This window comes from Macrotis lagotis, chromosome 5 (genome assembly GCF_037893015.1).
Source record: "Macrotis lagotis isolate mMagLag1 chromosome 5, bilby.v1.9.chrom.fasta, whole genome shotgun sequence".
NCBI lineage: Eukaryota > Metazoa > Chordata > Mammalia > Peramelemorphia > Peramelidae > Macrotis > Macrotis lagotis.
Window position 1 is genome coordinate 202,733,888 of NC_133662.1, and position 19,697 is coordinate 202,753,584.

A 19,697-nucleotide genomic window follows, 5' to 3' on the forward strand; every position below is an offset into this window, starting at 1 on the left:
TGCACAATGGTGGTTACAATGGTAGAAATACATATTGCCAATAAAATGTTAGCAAGAGGTTTAAAAATGTACTTTACAGCACCGCATCAGAGAATTAGGTAACAGCAAAATGATGGATATTAATTTTTTCCAAGTAAACCAGATCCATGAATTTTTTTTTATCTTTTAAGAAATAAATGAGGGGGAGAAGTATTCTTTTCGCTTCCAATTATTACCAAAATATTTCCTGATGTGGAGCAACAAATTGACATTAAAAAAAGGATAGAAGTAAAAAAAGACATTCATGCATTTAAGCCACCATTAGTCTCTGACTCAAATATAAGGCAGATCATTAATCTTTTGAAAACTATGACTTTAGTCACTCAAACTCTCTTTAGTGCTTTTCACACAAGGTCATGATTGACCTTGCAGAACCAATAATTAAGATGCATTTCCAACAGGTCATCTTAGTACAGTCTTTTTTTTTTTTTTGTGACACACTATAGTATAAAATGCTTTTTGGCAAATGATGATAAAACACATACTACAGAAAAAAAAGTGAAGTGCTAGAGTTTTTCCACAAATGACACTAAGATAATTGGAAAAATAAAAAATATTAAAATAAAAATAAAGTGACACTTATGTGTCATCCTCAGTTTTAATGATATGGAAAAGGGTGACATTGAACAGGACCTGATGTCCATTGTTCCAGGCATACAAAGCTCTATCTCTTGCATTGTAGTCAAGCATGGATATATGAAAGTATTGATTATGGAAAGGGATGTCTGTGTACTCATATGTGGAGGTTTTGGTGGAATAAGAGTAATAAACCTTGGCTCCAGTTAAATGGGAGTTGGTGACATATAAGGTCCCACAGATCATGAAGGATTCTCCAGCGCTCCTCTTGGGATAGCCAGTACTCCAGCTTTTCATCACCTCCAAGGTATCTTGGTTAAGCTGGCTGATGACAATGTTGCCTGCATTCTGGTTGGTTGCATATACTGCCCATAGTCCAATCTCATCAGCCATCAGATCAATGTCAGAGAAGCCCCCCCATGTGTAAGGGTAGACATTATGAAAACCTGCATATTCCAGGCTCCGCTGGGCCAGTACTCTCCCTGTGTCGAAGCTGTACTTTATGATGATATTACTCTGATACTTGTTAAAATAGAGGGAGCCATTGTAGACCACGTGATTAGTCCCTGCCCATTTGAAAGGGAGGTTATATGTCCTTGATTCAGCTCCACTGACAAAGTCTGCAATTGATTTGTATTCTCGGACGATCTTATTGTTAGTGTAACTATCCATGTACCAAACCTGGAGAGAATAGCAAAAAAAAAAAAAAAAAAAAAAGATAAAAAAGATTTGTATACTCATCAAAAAAATCCAAAATTATATAATCAGTATATATTAATATAGATTAAAAGGTATATCTGAAGCTTTTGAAACCCTTATTATTTTCTTGTCTTGATCTGCTATTTTATCTTTTTCCCAGTAGAATGTGTACTCCTCAAGGGCAAAAAGTATCTTGATTTAGTGTATTCTTGGTATCTGGTCTTGGTACTTAGTAGATGTTTAATAAAATCTGTTGAAATCATTCAATTTAATTATTTAATTGGAACTTAGTGAAGTCAAGAAGATCTGGTTTCAAGTCTTATCTATGACACATTTTGGTTAGGTAGGTTATATGAATTTTTTTGTCTGACAATTCTTTAAGAAACAGTTGATCTGCATTGGTATAGAAATTTATTTCATGTCTTTCCTATGCCAACAAAATCATAATTCTTGACCCTCTTTCAAAAAATAAAATTAAAAGAAGGGTCAAAAGAATTTACAAACATTTTAAATATCCTTTTATTGAGAGGGAGGGGCAAATGTTGGGAAGGCAAACTACTCTTTGTTAAGTACCTATTTTTGCTAATTGTGTTTTATTTGTAAAATGCATTTGATAGGGATACTGAATGATTGAATTGGTTGATAGTAAAGCACCTTAAGTCTGGAAAGAATATCCTAGCCCCTTTACTTTCCTGATAAGGAATATTGTATCTTGGAGATTGATTTGTCTATAAACCAATAGAAAAAGGTATAAATCTCAGTTCTCTCTCATAACTTTTTGTATAGAATTATATCCAAAATACTTGAAGTGACCATTTTCATTTGGGCAACTCAAATGTGTTGACATAGTTATTGATGATTATAGGGGAAATTACCTCGAGTGATTTATATTTTCTCTATCTCCTCATCTGGAGCAATAACCTACATTTTATATAAAGGTCTAAGTTTTCACGGTCTAAGGATTATTTTTCAAGTAGTTTTTTTGTCTTTGGATTATGAATACATTGAACTTCAGAGTTCACAGTATAAGCTTATTATGAGAAGATGCCTCATAATCAATTCTTTTTCCCTTTTATTTCAGTACCCAAAACACCTTTGATCAGGTCCACAAAAGTACTGAATTATACTGAATTTGGAAATTCAGATAACTTTTTCTTCAAAGTTCTAATGTAGTTGTTTGTGATCCCCTATTCAGGAAAATATCAAAGGGAAGAAGAGCATGATTTTCAATTCTGTTGAACTTACCACTATCTCAAGACTTTACCTGGAACATTTCACTTGGAATTCCATCATTGTTTTAGAACTAGAATTTACCTTATAAGTAAGCTAGTCCAGTCCTCTCATTTTATAAGTGAAAATAAATTAGGTCTATTGATATTAAATGATTTGATCAAGGTCATTCAGATAGTGAGTAGCAGAGCCAATATTCATATACAGATGCTCTGATTCTATATTTGTCACTCAAACTGTATTCTTTATTCTCATTGAGTTTCCTGTCTTCTATTGTCCTGTCATTTCTTCTCTGCATAAGATCATAGAAGCTTGTAGAATTCTATAAAATATATAGATCTGGATAAGACTTCAGAGTTTATCCAATCCAATCCTTTCATTTTTCAAACGACTCACCCAAAACAAGTTCAGAGCCAGGTTTTGAACTTAGATCCTGACCCTATTTCACATTCCACTGCATCAATCGCTCCTTCAGTGAATGCACTTTTATAATAGAGATATAAAGATTCCATATAGTTTTAATAAATTGTTTCTCAAGATTATTCATGCAAATAAAGCTAATGAAAACTAGAATCAATGACATTGAAGATTTCTAGGGTGGAATCCTGCACCACAATAATTTTGACATTTTCCTTTAGAGTAACATGATCTAATCAAAATATGCAACAGAAGCAATATATTTCTAAGATGAACTGTATACCCCAGAAGAAAGTTTATATTCTTGTAAAGCTAAAATTAAAAGGCAACTTCAAAGAAAGGCAAAGGTATTTGGTTCAATAACATACTCGGTTATTTTTTTCTGATGCTAAAGGATCTGTCATCCAAGCTCCAAAACGGGTTCCAGATGTCTTGACTGTAATAGGACCTGTGATTTTCATCAACTTGCCACATGCTGAAATTAGAAGAAACATAAAGATATTTCATGGACATGGCCAACAATTCACCAAACACAGAATAGGAACAAAAGGAAAATGTTGAAATTTAATCATGTTTTTCATAGAAATAGCATATATCACAAACACATGGAATTTTGAGATGGGGAGTTTACATTTTGCCATTCCTTGGACATTTATATTTTCATTGCTTAGGGGATTACAAAATTGACTTTGGACTGAGAAGACTTGAAAATAATTTGTTGTACTTTCTGGGGAAAAAAAAATGATGAGACTCATGCCAGCTCAGCAGCTGTCTCTTCTGATGTTTTTGATTCAAAAAATATTTTCCAATAGTAAGCATTTCTTTCCTACTCTTTCCTATTTCATTAACCACTGACTACCACTATAAAAGGTCAAAAAGTGCTCTTTGATTTTAAGTTAGTAAATATATATTTCCTGAAGAAAGACATGTCTGAAATAGATTTCCATGCAATTTTCCTTCTAGAGTACCTGAAACAGATATTAGATTTTTTTTTGTTGCATAAAGAAGTCTAAAAAGAATAGCACAGAATATGCAAGAAAACTCTAAAAGTCTAAGATTGTGATTATAGAGAGTACATAACAGTGTACTGGGTTGCCAGGAGATGCTGAAAGGGGAAAATGTAATGACCTGAACAATATAGTACTATTCAGGAAGGAATTCAAGGAAAAAATCCACCCTTAAAAACTACTGGGGTCTAAGAAAAAAAGGCAATAGAAACTCAGAATATTTATTGTGAGACTAAGAAGTGATTTTTAATAAAAATCTGTTTAGTGAGTATATTTATAACCAAAGGTATGGGGCAGTAAATGTAGACTTTTCAAATATGGCCAAAGATTGCCCATCTCCCAGGTAATTTAAAATATGTCATTTCTCATTTCATTCTCCTACACTATCTTGCCCTTATTTGCCTCTTTATTGCTTTGTTGTTCTCCATTCCTTTCACCAAATAATGCTGCTTTCTTCTTCATTATCAGTGCTCAAAGTTTAAATGTTTTCACAATTTGAGAATTAGAATGATCAGATTCTAAAAACAAAGGAGGGGAAATAGTTTACTTAGCATGATATATACATCACGGTCCGTAATGTTTCTTTATTGTTTTCCTAAAAGAAATCATTTTAATACTGACAGAATCTGGAATTGTGAAATCTTCAGTGCTATGTAGAAGGGTTATATCTTTCATAGTTCACACATATATACATACATACATACATGTAGGGTAGGAATAAAAGAAAGCCACATTTCGATATAATAATGAGCTTTTCATGGTAAAATCACATCTAGAAAATAATGGAAAACTGAGTTGAGTGGTTCAAATTTTAATAGGTTGAGCCTTGGAAATTTATATTTTATTTTCTCAGGATTACAAAGTTGACTTTAGATTGGTGTGGGTTTTTCCCTTATTGTTTTCCCCAAAGGATCAATGTCTTCCTACAAGAATATTTAGTTGAATATTCCTCTGTTATGTTTTTGACCCATTATTTTCATCACAATTGATCAGATTGGTCATTTCTAGTAATTCAAAATAACCAAACAAGCTTCTAAAAAGGATTCATCTTAATAAAAGAAACTACTTATATTGGCATCCTTTTAAATCTTTTTTTCTATTTTCCTTGAACTTGATATATTAGGTGAGAGATTCTATGAGAAATGACCATTTCTTCCTTAGAACTCTCCTAAGACTGTATTTTCCTTATCATCTATTGTCAATACCAGCTGAGATTTCTTAGCATATCATTTCTGTGTAGTCAGAACAGGCCTGAAATAGATAGTTGCTTATAGTACAAGATGATTATCTAAATTGTTAACTATGACTGCCAGTTCTGAAAAAAAAAATGCCTAAAACCCTACTGATTTCTTTTGTTTATATAATTGATTGATGTTTGCTTGTTTCATAGTGTTATGTTCTATCCTCCCCAACACGCCATACATATACATAGACGCACACACACACACACACAAACACACACACACACACACACACATACTCCCTTGCTTTTGATGAATCTTCTATAGAAATATTTATGTTTTTCTTTTATATGCTAGTCACTTAGATTTTCCTCCCAGTCACCAAGGCTGATTTCCTGACTAAGATCTGACTCCATAGTGCTAGGAAATTGAAATCATTTTATTACCATTAAAAGAGATTATGCTAAGGTAAGTTTTTAAAACCTATAAATTTAAAATTTTTCTATCAGAATTATTCACGTACATATTTGATTCCTTGAGAAAGGACATAATGTATATTTTTGTATTTTTTGGATGTCTCAGTACTCTGCATTTCCCATAGTTGCTAAAAGATGTTGAAATGAGTTGAATAAGTATGGATTATCAACTTCACTATATCCATATTATTATTAATCATAATAGCTAGAATTTATGCAGGTCTTTAAAGTAGCAAAGGGTCTCATGTACATTATTTCATTTACATCCCACAGTAACTTTCTGGGTTACGTACTATTTTTACTCCCAGTAAAATTTATTATATTTTTTCAATTAAAAGTCTTCTCTCTCCCTCTCTCTCTCCCCCTCTTTTTCCTTCCTCACTTTCCTTTTTACATTTTTCCAGAAAATTTTATTCAAATTTCCGTGTAATTTTGTCCCTTGTAATTTTTAAATAGATAAAATATAAATATTAGAATGAAATAGTTACCAATGGTTCACCTTCATATTTAATCAATGAATATAGAATTTGCCTTTTGATGCGCAGTATAGAAAATACTCATTTTTTAAAACTAATGAGCCATAAGACTGCAATCCTGGATTTGTTCTGTTTCATATAAATAGTCCAAACTACTTAACAGCACTCCAGGTTCTGTGTTCTGGATGGAGACAGAATCAAAGGAGAACCAAGCCCAAAGCCATAGCCAGAATATCCTCAGTGATTGCTGTTGTGGAAGTTATTTGCAAATGTGAATCAGATAAGATTCAGGCAATGAATACTATTTCTAGGGATCATGATTATTCAAGCTTCCCTCTGGGGATTTTAAAATGATTTTCTCATTGGAAAGCAATTCTTAGTATGCAGTATTTTGAAATGCTTTATAGAAAACCATCACACTGATCTCTCATGGAGGTCATGTCTCCTTATCCAGACAAATTGAAGTAGAGAACTGTTTCAATTATCTTGATAATTCAAGGACATAAAACACCATTCTTTGAAATATCAAAATAATTGGGTTAATGTGTACTGCCTGTCTGTGTCTAATTCAAATAGTGATTGTAATTTTCACTTGAGGAGGAAAAGCAAGGGTGATACTTCCAGGTTCTATTCACTCCTGGATGTTGATCTTCAGATTGGTTAAGTAAAACAATGACTACTATATCACCAGAGCATTTTCAGTTTATCTCTCTCTTTACTGATTTTTTAGGTTTGATATATACATATATATATATATATGACAAAATTTTTTTCATTATTATTCATATTACCTTACTATCTCTACTTTGTTTTTCATCTTTCTTCTTGTATCAACAGTCTGAAATATAAAACTCTCTTCCTTTAGTAAATAGATTCAAAGGATTCCCATGTCTATAGATGGCAATTTCTTTTGTACAAAAAGACAAAGAAAATGGTAACAATGATAACAGTGGTGATAGTGTACATTGCTCATCAGTTCCATCAATCTCCAAACCTTTTCTTGAAGAATCAGCTTTATGATTTAACAGGGGCTAGGCTTATGAATATCTATAAGCCTCTTTTCTTTCTTGATCCTTGACCATGATTCTCAGTCTAGTTTATTTTATGTCTTTCACTTCACTTGCTTTTACAATGAAGTCATCAAGAATTAAAGTATAATTTAATTTGGAGCACCTTTTCAAAAATCTTCATGGAACATTACTGCTTCTTCTTCTTCTCAATAGATGTTTGTATATTAAACCATAATTACTTTCAAAATTGTCTCTTTGCTTATACTCATCATAAACATCGTAAAGTGGGATGAACAAAGCTTCTAAGATATGATTTTCCTTGTTCCTTTAAGGCACATGTGGTGCAACGGAAACAGTACTGGCATGGAAGTCTGAAAGCAGATTTCAAATCTTGCTGCTGCTATTTATTATTACTTAACCTTAGGAAAGTCATTTATCTTGTCTAGACCTCAGTTTTTCTTATCTAGAAAATTAAAGGGGTTGGATTAGATGGCTTTTGAAATCTCTTTCAGCTCTAACTTTCCTATTCCCCATGACTCTTTTATTTGCCTGTCAGAGGAGAACTTGAGAATCAATGTTCCATTTATCAGCAATTTCTTTTTCACAACTTTTCTTCTTTATTTATAACAAGAAAGGATGTGTTTCTGCTCTGCCTATTAAGCAAATATTCCCATATTAAAAATGTGTGATTCTTAGCACCCTCTGCCCACTTTTTTGCTACACTAGTACTTCCAAGAGATAGCTGCACAGATTTAAGAGCTATTTTATAGTTTTATTCAATTTATGGATCACTACAAAAATATATCACTTTATAGTCAACATTCTGTTGATCAGTCTTGCAGCCCTGATCTAGACTGGTCTTAACAAACAAACAATCTGTCTTCGAGCCTATACCTAAAACCTTTTAACATGGTAGCTAGAACATATTATATTAGTCTAATTGCACTATTGATACAGGTTTCAAGGTCCTTGGATCATCTCAGAATAATGCTTCTATCAAAAACTCTGCACATAATTATTTACACTGGAAGGAGAACATTTACTGGGCACAGGGAAATTTTTGATGAGAGAACTCTTAATACAACTAGCTACCTTCTTTGCCACATATGTTCTTAGAGAATTGACCAGAACCCTAAGGAGTTACATGGTTTTTCCCGGGTCAAATCTCCAAAATGTGACATAATTCACAAACTCAAGTCTTCTAAACACTAAGGCTACTTTTCTATCCCAATGCAATTCTACTTTTCATAATGAACATTTAATAAATATTTATTCAAATTGAAGTTAAAATAAATGAAGATTGTGTCCAGCAAGTAGTAAACCTGCTAAGGCAATCTATGCTCAGATTTTTAACCTTGATTGCTGTTGTTCAGTTGTTTCAGTAATTTCTGATTTTGTTTTGTTATGTCATTTAAGCTATTCTTTGCAAAGATACTAGAGTGGCTTGTCATTTCCTTTTTTAGCACATTTTATTGATGAGGAGACTGAGGCAAACAGGGTTAAGGGACATGCCAAGGACCACATAGTTACTTAAGTGTCTGAGGAGAGATTGGAATTGAGGAAAATGAGTCTTCCTGACTTGAAGTAAAACATTCTATCTACTGTGCCATCTAGTTGCCCTTAAACTTTTTTACTTCTATGGTTTTCTTTGTTTTCCCTTTAGTTTCTTCATAAAATCTCCTTTAGAAAAAATATTAATTCTGTCTTCCCAGCACATCTATTGAAAGAACTTGAGAGGCTTAGACTAGAGAAGCTAGGACTCTACAGAGAAGAGTATCATATACTAGAAAGAAAAGTTATTTTGATTGGTCAAAAAAAGAAGAACGATAGAATCAATGGATAACCCCCCCCCCCCCCCCAAGAGAGACAGTTTCTGGTTCAGTATGTAGAAATTCCCAATAGTTAAAGTTGTTCAAAAATGCAAGGAGCTGCTTTAGGAGATGGTTTTTCTGTCTTCCAGAGAAGTCTTATAGCAAAGGTGAATTTGACCACTTTTGACATGTTTCAGGTAACGGTTTGAATAGATGGTAGCTAAAAGTTTTTCAAAATAAAAAACAAACAATGAATTTAGAAAAAGAAATCTTGTAGTCAGTTGTGAACACCTGTGTCCCTCCTCATTTCGAATGGCCATCAATGACTTAAATTACCCAGTATGTAAAAGTTATAAAGCTATACTAATGATGTTTCAGAAACTTTATTAAATCAGTTGATTTTTTTTTAATCTGGTCTTTGGTAGACTGGGATACTAAGTATCTGCAAAATAGCCTTGAAGAAATACCTAGGCATGGATTAGGAGACTTAGATTTGGAATCCTGGGTGCTCATTATCTATGTGACCTTAGGCAAATCACCTTTCTATATCTGTTTGTTCATCAATAAAATGAAGATGATAATACTTAGATGATAATTAGGTATTGCCTAATTCACATATAGGGTTGCTCTGATTAGAATACTTTGAAGATCTTAGAGTCTTATATTAAGGTGAGTTATTGTTTTCTATCCATTAACACAGCACATAGTTTAAAATAGCCAGAAAAATCACTGGTATCTTCTTTCAGTATATTTAGTCAAATATAATTTATTAAGTGTCTATTATATAAAAGGCACTGTGTCAAGTCTGGGATACAAAGAAAGACAAAAATTAGTCCCTGCTTTTAAGGAAGTCACAGTTTAATGAAGGAACTCACAGAAAAATTATAATAGTTTCCATTTCAATAAGTCAAACAAAACTTAATTGCCAGACATATCCTATGTGATAAGGGAAGCTAGAGAGAGAGAGAGAGAGAGAGAGAGAGAGAGAGAGAGAGAGAGAGAGAGAGAGAGAGATTGCAAAAATGACCTGCAAACATGGATAATAAAATATGAAGTTTTTCTTGCTTCATCACTTTCCTCCTGGGCCATCCAATTAGATATGAAATGCATAAAATAGCATCATGTAGAATTATATATATTTAATATTCAGAGAAACTTAATTCATAGACAAGTATAGACAGTGATCAGTTGATTTCTTACTTATTTTATGATATAAGATTAGACATGACAGAATTGTCAATTGTTAGTTTAGAAGCAATTAAAAAAGATCTAGTATGATGGTTAGTTGCAGGATCAATCAAACAAATCAACCATCTGTTTCTTTTCTTGTTTTTTTTGACATATAATTGTACCAAACGACTTTAAAATATCCAGTGTTGTAGAACCTCAGAATTCCAGTGTTGTAAGGAGACAGAGGAATTATAGTCCCACTGCGTCTAAGGATAATTCCCTCTACCATATTCCCACAAGGGACCATTCCATTTTCAATTGAAGAAGACCATTAAATGAGAATTCATTTTCTCCCGTGATATCTAATTCTAATTTTTGGCTGTTCTTTTTGTCAGAAAAGGTTGTGGTTTTTTGTTTCTACATATTGATATTAAGCTTAAATTTACCTCTTTGGCATTCAACTCATTGCTCCTACTTCTATCTTCTGGGGCCATGTAGAATAAGAATAATTTCACTTTCGCAGGTATCATCCACAGGTATTGAAAACATTATCATACCTCTCTCCAAGTTATTATCTTCTTCAGTCTAAATTTCTCTAGTTAATTCATCTAAACCTCTGCTAATTCATCCTATCCATTTACTATCTTGGTGACCTGGTCATGTTAAAATTACCTCCATTCAAAACCCAAGTATATGTCCAAATTATCATCCTCACCACCACCACCACCACCACCACCACCACCACCACCACCACCACCACCACCACCACCACCACCACCACCACCACCACCACCACCACCACCACGACCACCACCACGACCACCACCACGACCACCACCATCACCACCACCACCACCATCACCACCACCACCACCACCCCCACCACCACCCCCACCACCACCCCCACCACCACCCCCACCACCACCACCACCACCACCACCATCCTAATCATTTGTTGAATACTTCTTTTTCAGTACTGCTGAATACCATGGAATAAGAGAACTTGTCAAAGTTTATTTCTTAGAGGACTCACAATATATTAAACATTTATCTTTAAACCAACCAGAGGGTAAATGTTCAGTAAATGACTCAGGGGTTTGTGGTTAGAATAATTGCATGATCTCTTGGGGAGAGTCTCATAGAGTGTCTTGAGATCATATGAAAGATCCAACATATCCTTGGGACTTTGATGATATTAGATTTAGAGGTAATAGGAGTTTTTGAGGTCACTGAATTCAGTTTATTCACTCTACACGTGAAGAAAATGAGACCTAAGAAACTTCTCTAAGGCGTTACAGATAACAGTCAGATTATAGAAATGAGTTCTTATTCACATACAGAGGTATTTCTTTGACACCATAGTCATATAGACTAGGAATAAAGATATGAGTAAGGTTTTCACATCTCTTAGAAGCTTTTGCCTTCATTGTTAGTTAAAAGAGGAATTCATTTTCATTTTCACACTTTAATTTGGAAGTTTTCTAAAATTTCCGTATGTATTGGTTAGCTCTGATCTTTTGCTTTATTCTCTGATTCTTAAATGTTCTTATAACTATTCTTATATTTGATTCTTCTGAGATGTCTAGGACCATCTGATTAGAGTGGTTGGACTCAGTTTAATATCAGTTATCTTGGCAAGATGTATTGGATCCTCAGAGGAAAGAAGATACAGATGGTTATAAAAATAGAAGACATTAAAAAACTGATATTCACAAAGCTCCTTAGATTCAAAAAAGATTTGATCAGGTTTTATTTGTTTTTTTTTTTGCATCTAGTACATATTGCTTTGCTGACTTTGAAATGATAATAAATGTTTTATTTGAAAATAAGACTATTGTTTTTCTTATCCACAAGAATAAGGTCATTACCATAAATAAGATTTAGGTCACTTACTATATTTGATTATTAGCCAAAATGGAAATGACAGAACTACAAATCAAACCAATAAGCATAAGCCTTTTTAAAGTTATGATATTACCCTCTAATTTCTAATTACTACTAAAATTCCTATAAATAATAATTCTCATGACCCTCTATGTAAATGAAAAGCTATATCTGAGGGTTCACTAGATGGCACCAAACCATTGCCCTAGCAAAGTACTATGCAATGTAAGCTATTGGAGATGAAAAAAAAAGTGAAATAGAAAGCCTAACAGTCACATCTTTTAAATACACACACACACACACAACACAAACACACACACAACATATTGAAATAAAAAAAACTTTTTAAAAATTTTTCAAAAAGAATTTTTAAACTAATTTTTTGTGTTTTAGGTAAATTCAAAAAAGCATATAATTTGAGCATTTGTTTGAAAAAAAAAGTCTCATTTTATTTTTTAGGTTTCTGCAAGGCAAATGGGGTTAAGTGGCTTGCCCAAGGCCACACGGCTAGGTAGTTATTAAGTGTCTGAGGCCTGATTTGTACTCGGGTACTCTAGACTCCAGGGCCTGTGCTCTATCTACTGCACCACCTAGCTGCCCCTTATTATTTTGAATTAATCCCATTTCCTCTAATCAGCTCAGTCCTTCTATAGCAATAAATTGGGGTTAAAGGGTTATAGTGAAAACAGCTTTAGAGTTCAAAAGAATCATAGATATTTTTACAAACTTTACACTGTACTTTTAAAGGTGAGGGAAATGAATTCTACACTGTTTAAAGGACTCATCCAAGATCACACACACAAAAAAAGAGGTAGAGAAAGGGATTAATTGTAATTTTTTTTCCATTGCATCGTAATGCTCTCTTGTATTGTCTCTTTGGGACCAAAAGGAGATATTGCTGCTTAAGTACTTATTTCATGATTTCCCCCCAAAATCTTTGATTTTACAACAAAAATGAATGATGGTTATGATGTTAACCAAATGAGAGTAGTTTAAATTTCTACAATTATGTTCTTCACAAGGATCACGCGAGCTATGCAGGGCAAATTTTATTCTTATCTTTCATAAGAGGAGACAAGAGTTTAGAGCAATTGGGTAACACAGCTAGTAAATTTTAAATATAGGAATATGAATCTACATTTCTCCTTAATCCAAGTACAATATTTTTGGCCACTGAACTGTGACTATCAACCCCCCCCCAAAAAAAAACAGGGGCAGCTAGGTGGTGCAGTGGATAGAGCCCTGGAGTCAGGAGTACCCGAGTTCAAATCTGTCCTCAGACACTTAATAATTACCTAGCTGTGTGGCCTTGGGCAAGTCACTTAACCCCACTAGTCTTTCAAAAACCTAAAAAACAAATAATAAAACTAGAATCTGATAGAATCTTGGCTTTGAAATTAACTACTGGGGTGACCTTGGCAAAGTCATTTAATCTTTCTGAACTTCAGTCTCCCCATCTAAACAATGAATGAGTTGAATTAGGTGATCTTTGAGCTACATTCCAGTTATAAATATGCCTCCTCCAATACTGCCACTGCTCTGTTATGGACCTTGTCAACTCATGCCTGGACTACCTCAATAGCCTGTTTCTAGATCTGCATGCCTCAAGTTTCTCTTCACTCTGATTCATCTTCCCCAAAGTAATTTTCCAGATCTGACCTTGTTGAACTCTCCTCGTATTCAACAATCGCCAGTGACTCCAGAATCAAGTATGTAATCCTGTAAACCCTAACAACCTAACTCTCTCCCATCTTTATACTGTTATACTTTCCTCTCCATCACATATTCTTCTATTCAATGAATCTGGTATCTTGTTGATCATGAATAAGACACTCTATTTCTCAGGTCTGGGCATTTTCTCTGACTTTTCCCCATGTCTGAATTCCTCTCCCTCTTTGGATTCCTTTAAATTGTTACTGAACTCCTTGCTCTACAGGAAGGATTTCCTAACTTCTCTCAATTCCAGTTTCTTCTCTCCTCTCTCTGTCCATGTTGCTGTCTTTCTCTTTCTTTCTCTTTCTCTCTCTCTTCCTTCTCTCTCTTGATTATTTTCTAATTATTAAGTATTTTGCTTGTTTCTATATATTTGTTTGTTCTCTCCTTTCTTAGATTATGATCTCCTTGAGGGTTTGGACTGTCTTTTGATTTTTTAAAATATATTGCCAGGGCTTAGCATAGTACCTGATGCATTGTAGATACCTGATAAATGTTTATTTTTTTTATTTTTATTTTTAGATTTTTTGTGTGTGTGTGTGTGAAGGCAATGGGGTTATGTGGCTTGCCCAAGGGCACACGGCTAGGTAATTATTAAGTGTCTGAGGTCTGATTTGAACCCAGGTACTCCTGACTCCAAGGCCGCTGCTCTATCCACTGCGCCACCTAGCTGCCCCTCACTGTGCCACCTAGCCGCCCCTATATGCCACCTAGCCTCCCCTTGCGCCACCTAGCTGTCCCTCTAAATGTTTATTGATTGTCAAAAATACTATCATCCTATGGTTTTAACACATCAAACTCTATGAGGATATTTTGTTACAAACTGGGGGAAATAGATGATGGGTAGGAACCCAACTGCATTGGTTGTACATTGTTTCTTTGTGTTTTGGGGAGATACCTAACTGTACAGAGAATTTCAACTGCTATCTACCAAATTAATTGGGTGTTCTTTGGTGGGCTATATACTAAGCAGCAAAATGAGTTAAAAATACTTACACTAAAATTTGTTCAAGTTATTCTTTCTTTCTTTTTTTTAAGTTTTTGCAAGGCAAACAAGGTTAAGTGACTTGCCCAAGGCCACACAGCTAGGTAATTATTAAGTGTCTGAGACCAGATTTGAACCCAGGTACTCCTGACTCCAGGGCCAGTGCTCTATCCACTACACCACCTACTCTCAGTATTGTACTGTTTTTCTCCTTTGGCAGGGAAAGGATTTATTTGGTTAGTGGCTATTATGAAGTTGCCTTCCAACTCTGGTCTCTTGGGACATGCAAAGCTGTATTTGAAATTAATACAAGTATTTGTTGGTATTTGATTGTGGTTTGTATAATTGTAGTCAGTGGCTATGTTATACCCTACAGGTATATCCTACACCTAATGTCTACCTACACCAGTGTCTGCTTACAACTGATATGCACGCTATAAGTCATATGAAGAGAAATAATTACATAGTTCTATTTCTTTTCATAAAGCAGATATAACTTGAATTAAATGCTAATGGACACCATTAACCTTATAACATGCAATTTTAAGATCTAAAGATCCCACAGCAACACTACCTCAAGAAAAGAAATATAAAATTCTTACCTTTTGCATTCTAGTCACACTGGCTACTAATGACTGCAACGATGACTTGATGATTCCAACCACTATGCTTTTGCAGAGGCTAGTCCCTTCATTTAGAACCTACTCTCTCTGCCTTCACCTCTTAAAAACATTAATTTTCTTCAAAGCTCATTTCAGATGTTAATGAGATTTTCCCTAATATTCCTCAGTTGTTGGTGCTCTTTTATTATTTTGCATTTGCTATCTGGGTGCTTTTCATGCTTCCAGGAAGGAAATAATAGATTGGTGATATGTTGAGTAAGAGATAATACTTAGATGGCCTGTGCACTTCACTGGAATCCTAGTAATGTGGAGACAACACAAGCAAGGACTTCCTCATGCTCTGTGATGATTTTATGGGGGAATATGGAAGAGTTATATAGGATAAGGAGACAAGGATAGATTAGGAGCATCATGAAAGGAAGCTTCTACCTCATTGGAACCAAAGCATCATGCATAAGAGGTCTAGAGCCAAAAAGGAATTGAGGCTATTGAATCATTTGACTGATGAACAAACCAAGACTCTTGGATGGTAAATGACTTGTGATCCTTTATCCCTAGTTGGAAGGCCTCTCACAGTCACTGGAACCTCATTTTTGAGTTCTGTAATCTGAGACCGAAGGAGGTTCAATGCCTTACCCAATGCCTTACCCAGCGTCACAGATGTAATAATGTTGAAAGTGGGATTTGAATCTAGTTCCATGGATTCCAGAACTCTTTCAACTACATTTAAATATCCATCTATTTGAGAATGAGTATTTGATCTCCACTCTGTCCACTAGGGAGAATGAAAGTTCCAACAAGGCAAGGACCAGTTCATTTCACAATTAAAACAGCTTGGAATTGGTGGCTACACAGCTATCCTTTTCCTTTCTATGTTCCAAATGAATCTAGTAAATACCAGAGCAGAGGCAGAAGTACAGAGATACATTCTCTTGAGCTTATAATTCTGAGAGCTGTGCCAGTTGAACTATTTTTTCTCTTCTTTTGTTTACATGCTTCTTTATTGGATTTGTAGTACTGTCCAAGGTTAGGAGAAACAGGATTTCTAGCACAATAAGCTTAGGTAAGCCCAAAGTGAAATGTTAGAATTCAGTCCTGTTTTCATATTAGAAAGCTGTCCACTCCAATATCCCGCTAACCCTAACATTACTTCATCTAAATCTCAGAATCTTTTTAGGTTAGAGAATTCTATTGTCTGCCACACTGTTTTAGGAGAGTCCATCTGTCCATAACAGATGCCTAAGCTCTACATGGTGGGAGGGGCTGTGGGTTTGGATTTATGATATGAGTCCAGAAAACAAACAATGAACTCATTCCCAGAACCTGGGCTCTTACATTGGTGACAACAAATCCATGGGAGGTATAAAAGGGATTTTAAGGCAAACCAACAAGGATAAGAGATAAGATGGACCAATAGTTTCTATTGGTATTAGCTGAAAATATAACCAGCTATATTAACCTGTAATAATTTTATTATAATCTCCACAACTCTTGGACAGATAATTGATCACAGTGGGCAAGTTATGCATTTTTTTAAATTTGATTTGAGAGTCTTCCCTTTCTTCCTTGGTGTGCTGCCAGTTACAATGGAACAAAAGAAAAAAAACAACACCCAGAATAGCTGATCAGCATAGGTCATCTCAGGACATTTCCCTGTGCTTTAAAAAGGAAAAGGGTTTGAGTTTATTTAGCTGACACTGAAAGTAGAATTGGAAACAAAGGTCAGATGTTTCAAAGAAGTGAATTTTAACATGATATAAGGATATACTTCCTAATGATTAGAACTATCTAAAAATAATCAAGATAAAGAATTCATCAGTGAAGAACTTCACATTGAGACTGAGTGAACTTCTCCTTGCTACTGTAGAGAGAGATTTCTACCCATTCGACTAGAAAATCTTCTAATTCTTAACATCTGTAATTTTATAAATATGTACTGTTTTTTTTTTCCTTTTTTTAGACTGAATTGATGATTTTATTGATATAGGAAAACCATGGTAAGAAATCTACTGTATCAATGCAGATTGATACTGTATTTTTAATTTATTATCCTAGAGAGATACTGGTTAAAGGATGTCCATGAATCTCTATGTGTTTAAACAACTGGAAGGCATGTATTTAAGCTTCTTACACGGTTATCTATCACTCTCAATATTGTAATACATTCTCTTTTGGCAAAGAATTAGTCGGTGGTTATTGTGAAGATACATTTCAACTCTAGTCCCTTGGTATATTCACAGTACTTTATATAGCCATTTGTCAGAGGGAGGATAGATTGAAAAAGTAAAAATCATTGGAAAGAGTGCAAACATTGAGGCAGAGAACCTGGGCTCAAATTTGTCCACTGATCCTCCAATACTTATGTGATCTTGGGCAGGTCCTTTAATATTCTTTAGGAATTATAATAAATGTCCTTTAAGGCTTTTTCTATCTACTTCTTTGAACCCAAATTTTCCCATGTCTGAGGCTGTACCTCTAGTATGTCTTGATGACTCTCATATTCTTTTTTATCCCAGTTAAAAATAGACATATCTATCAAGTAACCCAAGCTTTTTCTTCTCTTGAAGACAGACTATAAAAAGGAGTTATTATTTTGAATAATTGTGACAGACATACTATTCTTGTTTTTCAATCATATTTCTCCTGAAATTTATATATATATCTAATATATATATATAAAACTAGTTCATTTATATATAATTCATTTATATGTGTGCATTTCTTTTATATATATAGATATTCTTTATATATTATATATTTCAATTATACATTACATATATAATATGTAACTTCATATATTATATATGTATTAATGCACAAGATTGAAAGTTGGTCTATTATCTCTAAACAATGATTATGAAAGGCAATCCAAACAGCTCTTTCCTATAAAATGATGGCCATTGAAAATGGATGAAGAGTTAGATGACTTCATCCATTTTCAATGGCCATCATTTCTCTTTATATTTTAACTTCATTGATGTCATTTCTCATGATTCATAATCAAAAAAGTGTTTTCAAAATGGTTATTATAGAGAACATTATTCTGTTATTACTGTGGTAGAGGTCAGCTTAAGGTAAAACTTTTAGATTTCATTTCATTCATGTGATAGTGTGGGTCTAAAGAATATAAAAATATAAATATAATGTAAAAATAAAAATAATATAAATAAAATATGAAAAATCAGACTATTCTGCAATTGTCTCCTACAGTGACATCACATTTTATTTATAATACAATTTGCCTAGATCTTTATCAGTATGGTATTAAGGATGTTGTCCTGGATTTGGAATCAGAAAGATCTGGGTTGGAAACTTCTTCAGACATTTACTAGCTGTATGACTCTGGGCAAATCTCTTCATCTCCCTGGGCAAATATCTTCATCAGTAAAACGATGTTATCAGGTCTAAATTTTTCATCCTATAACTATGGCCATTTTAAAAAATTGAAATAGCATATATATATATATATATATGTATATATACCTTAAAAACTGTCATCTAAGCTTTCAGATATTGATTCAAACAAGACCATTTAACAAATTCACAGCTAGGATGATAAAGGGTATCCAGTTCATATTTATGTCACTCAGTAGATGGGACCGGGGGGGCAAAGAAGTTTCAGGCGATTGTGGCAGCTACCATAAAATATTTCAAAGGTTATCACATGGGAAAGCGCTCAGCCATAATTTGCTTAACCTCAGAGGTGACTCAATGGCTAGAGTGCTGACCTGGAGTGAGAAAGACTCATCTTCCTGAATTCAAATCCAGTCTCGGACACTCAATAACGTTGTAATCTTAGACAAGTAACTTAACCTTGTTTGCCTTGGTCTTTTCATCTGCAAAATGAGCTGAAGAAAGAAATGGCAAATCACTTCCAGTATCTTTGCCAAGAAAACACCAGATGGGACAGGAGGGGTTGGGCATGAGTGAAACCAACGAAAAAAGGGAAGAATAAAATAGGAGAAAGTTGCAAAGAGGAAAATTTTGACTTGATTTAAGGGAACTCTTAATAATTATAGTTGTCTGAAAATTAAGTGAGGTGACTTAGGATCATAGCTAGGTAGATAAAATAAATATGGCACCATTATGAACAGGTGAGAGGGGGTTTCTCCAAAGTGTTTTTGGAGGCAGCTGAGGCTGGGTGACCATTAATTTGCCATTTTGTACAGAAATTTTTATTTAGCCAGTGTTTCATCTAGTTGGCTTCTTAGTACCCTTCTAATTCTGAAATTCTGTGCATATTAATTCTTTTCTTTTCTTGGTATTTCATCTTTATTTCTAATAATCAGAGCTACAATTTATATAGTATATTGAGGTTGGCAAAATGCTTTGCAAGTATTAAAATCATTTTATTTTCACAGCAATCTGGGATGCAGAAACTATTATCATCATCTTCATTT

The 19,697-nt window shown here is 34.1% G+C and overlaps 1 protein-coding gene across 1 annotated transcript in view; it reads right to left on the reverse strand.

Moving 5' to 3' along the window:
• Nucleotides 1-618: 618 nt before the first annotated feature.
• The window catches only part of OLFM3 (olfactomedin 3), a 27,196-nt gene continuing 8,117 nt past the window's right edge, over nucleotides 619-19,697 (reverse strand). Inside the window, exons 4-5 of the mRNA XM_074190067.1 lie at nucleotides 3,330-3,436; nucleotides 619-1,296 (exon numbers count right to left, since the gene is read on the reverse strand). Of these exons, the coding sequence (XP_074046168.1) occupies nucleotides 619-1,296; nucleotides 3,330-3,436 (785 nt within the window). The remainder of the gene's footprint in view (nucleotides 1,297-3,329; nucleotides 3,437-19,697) is intronic.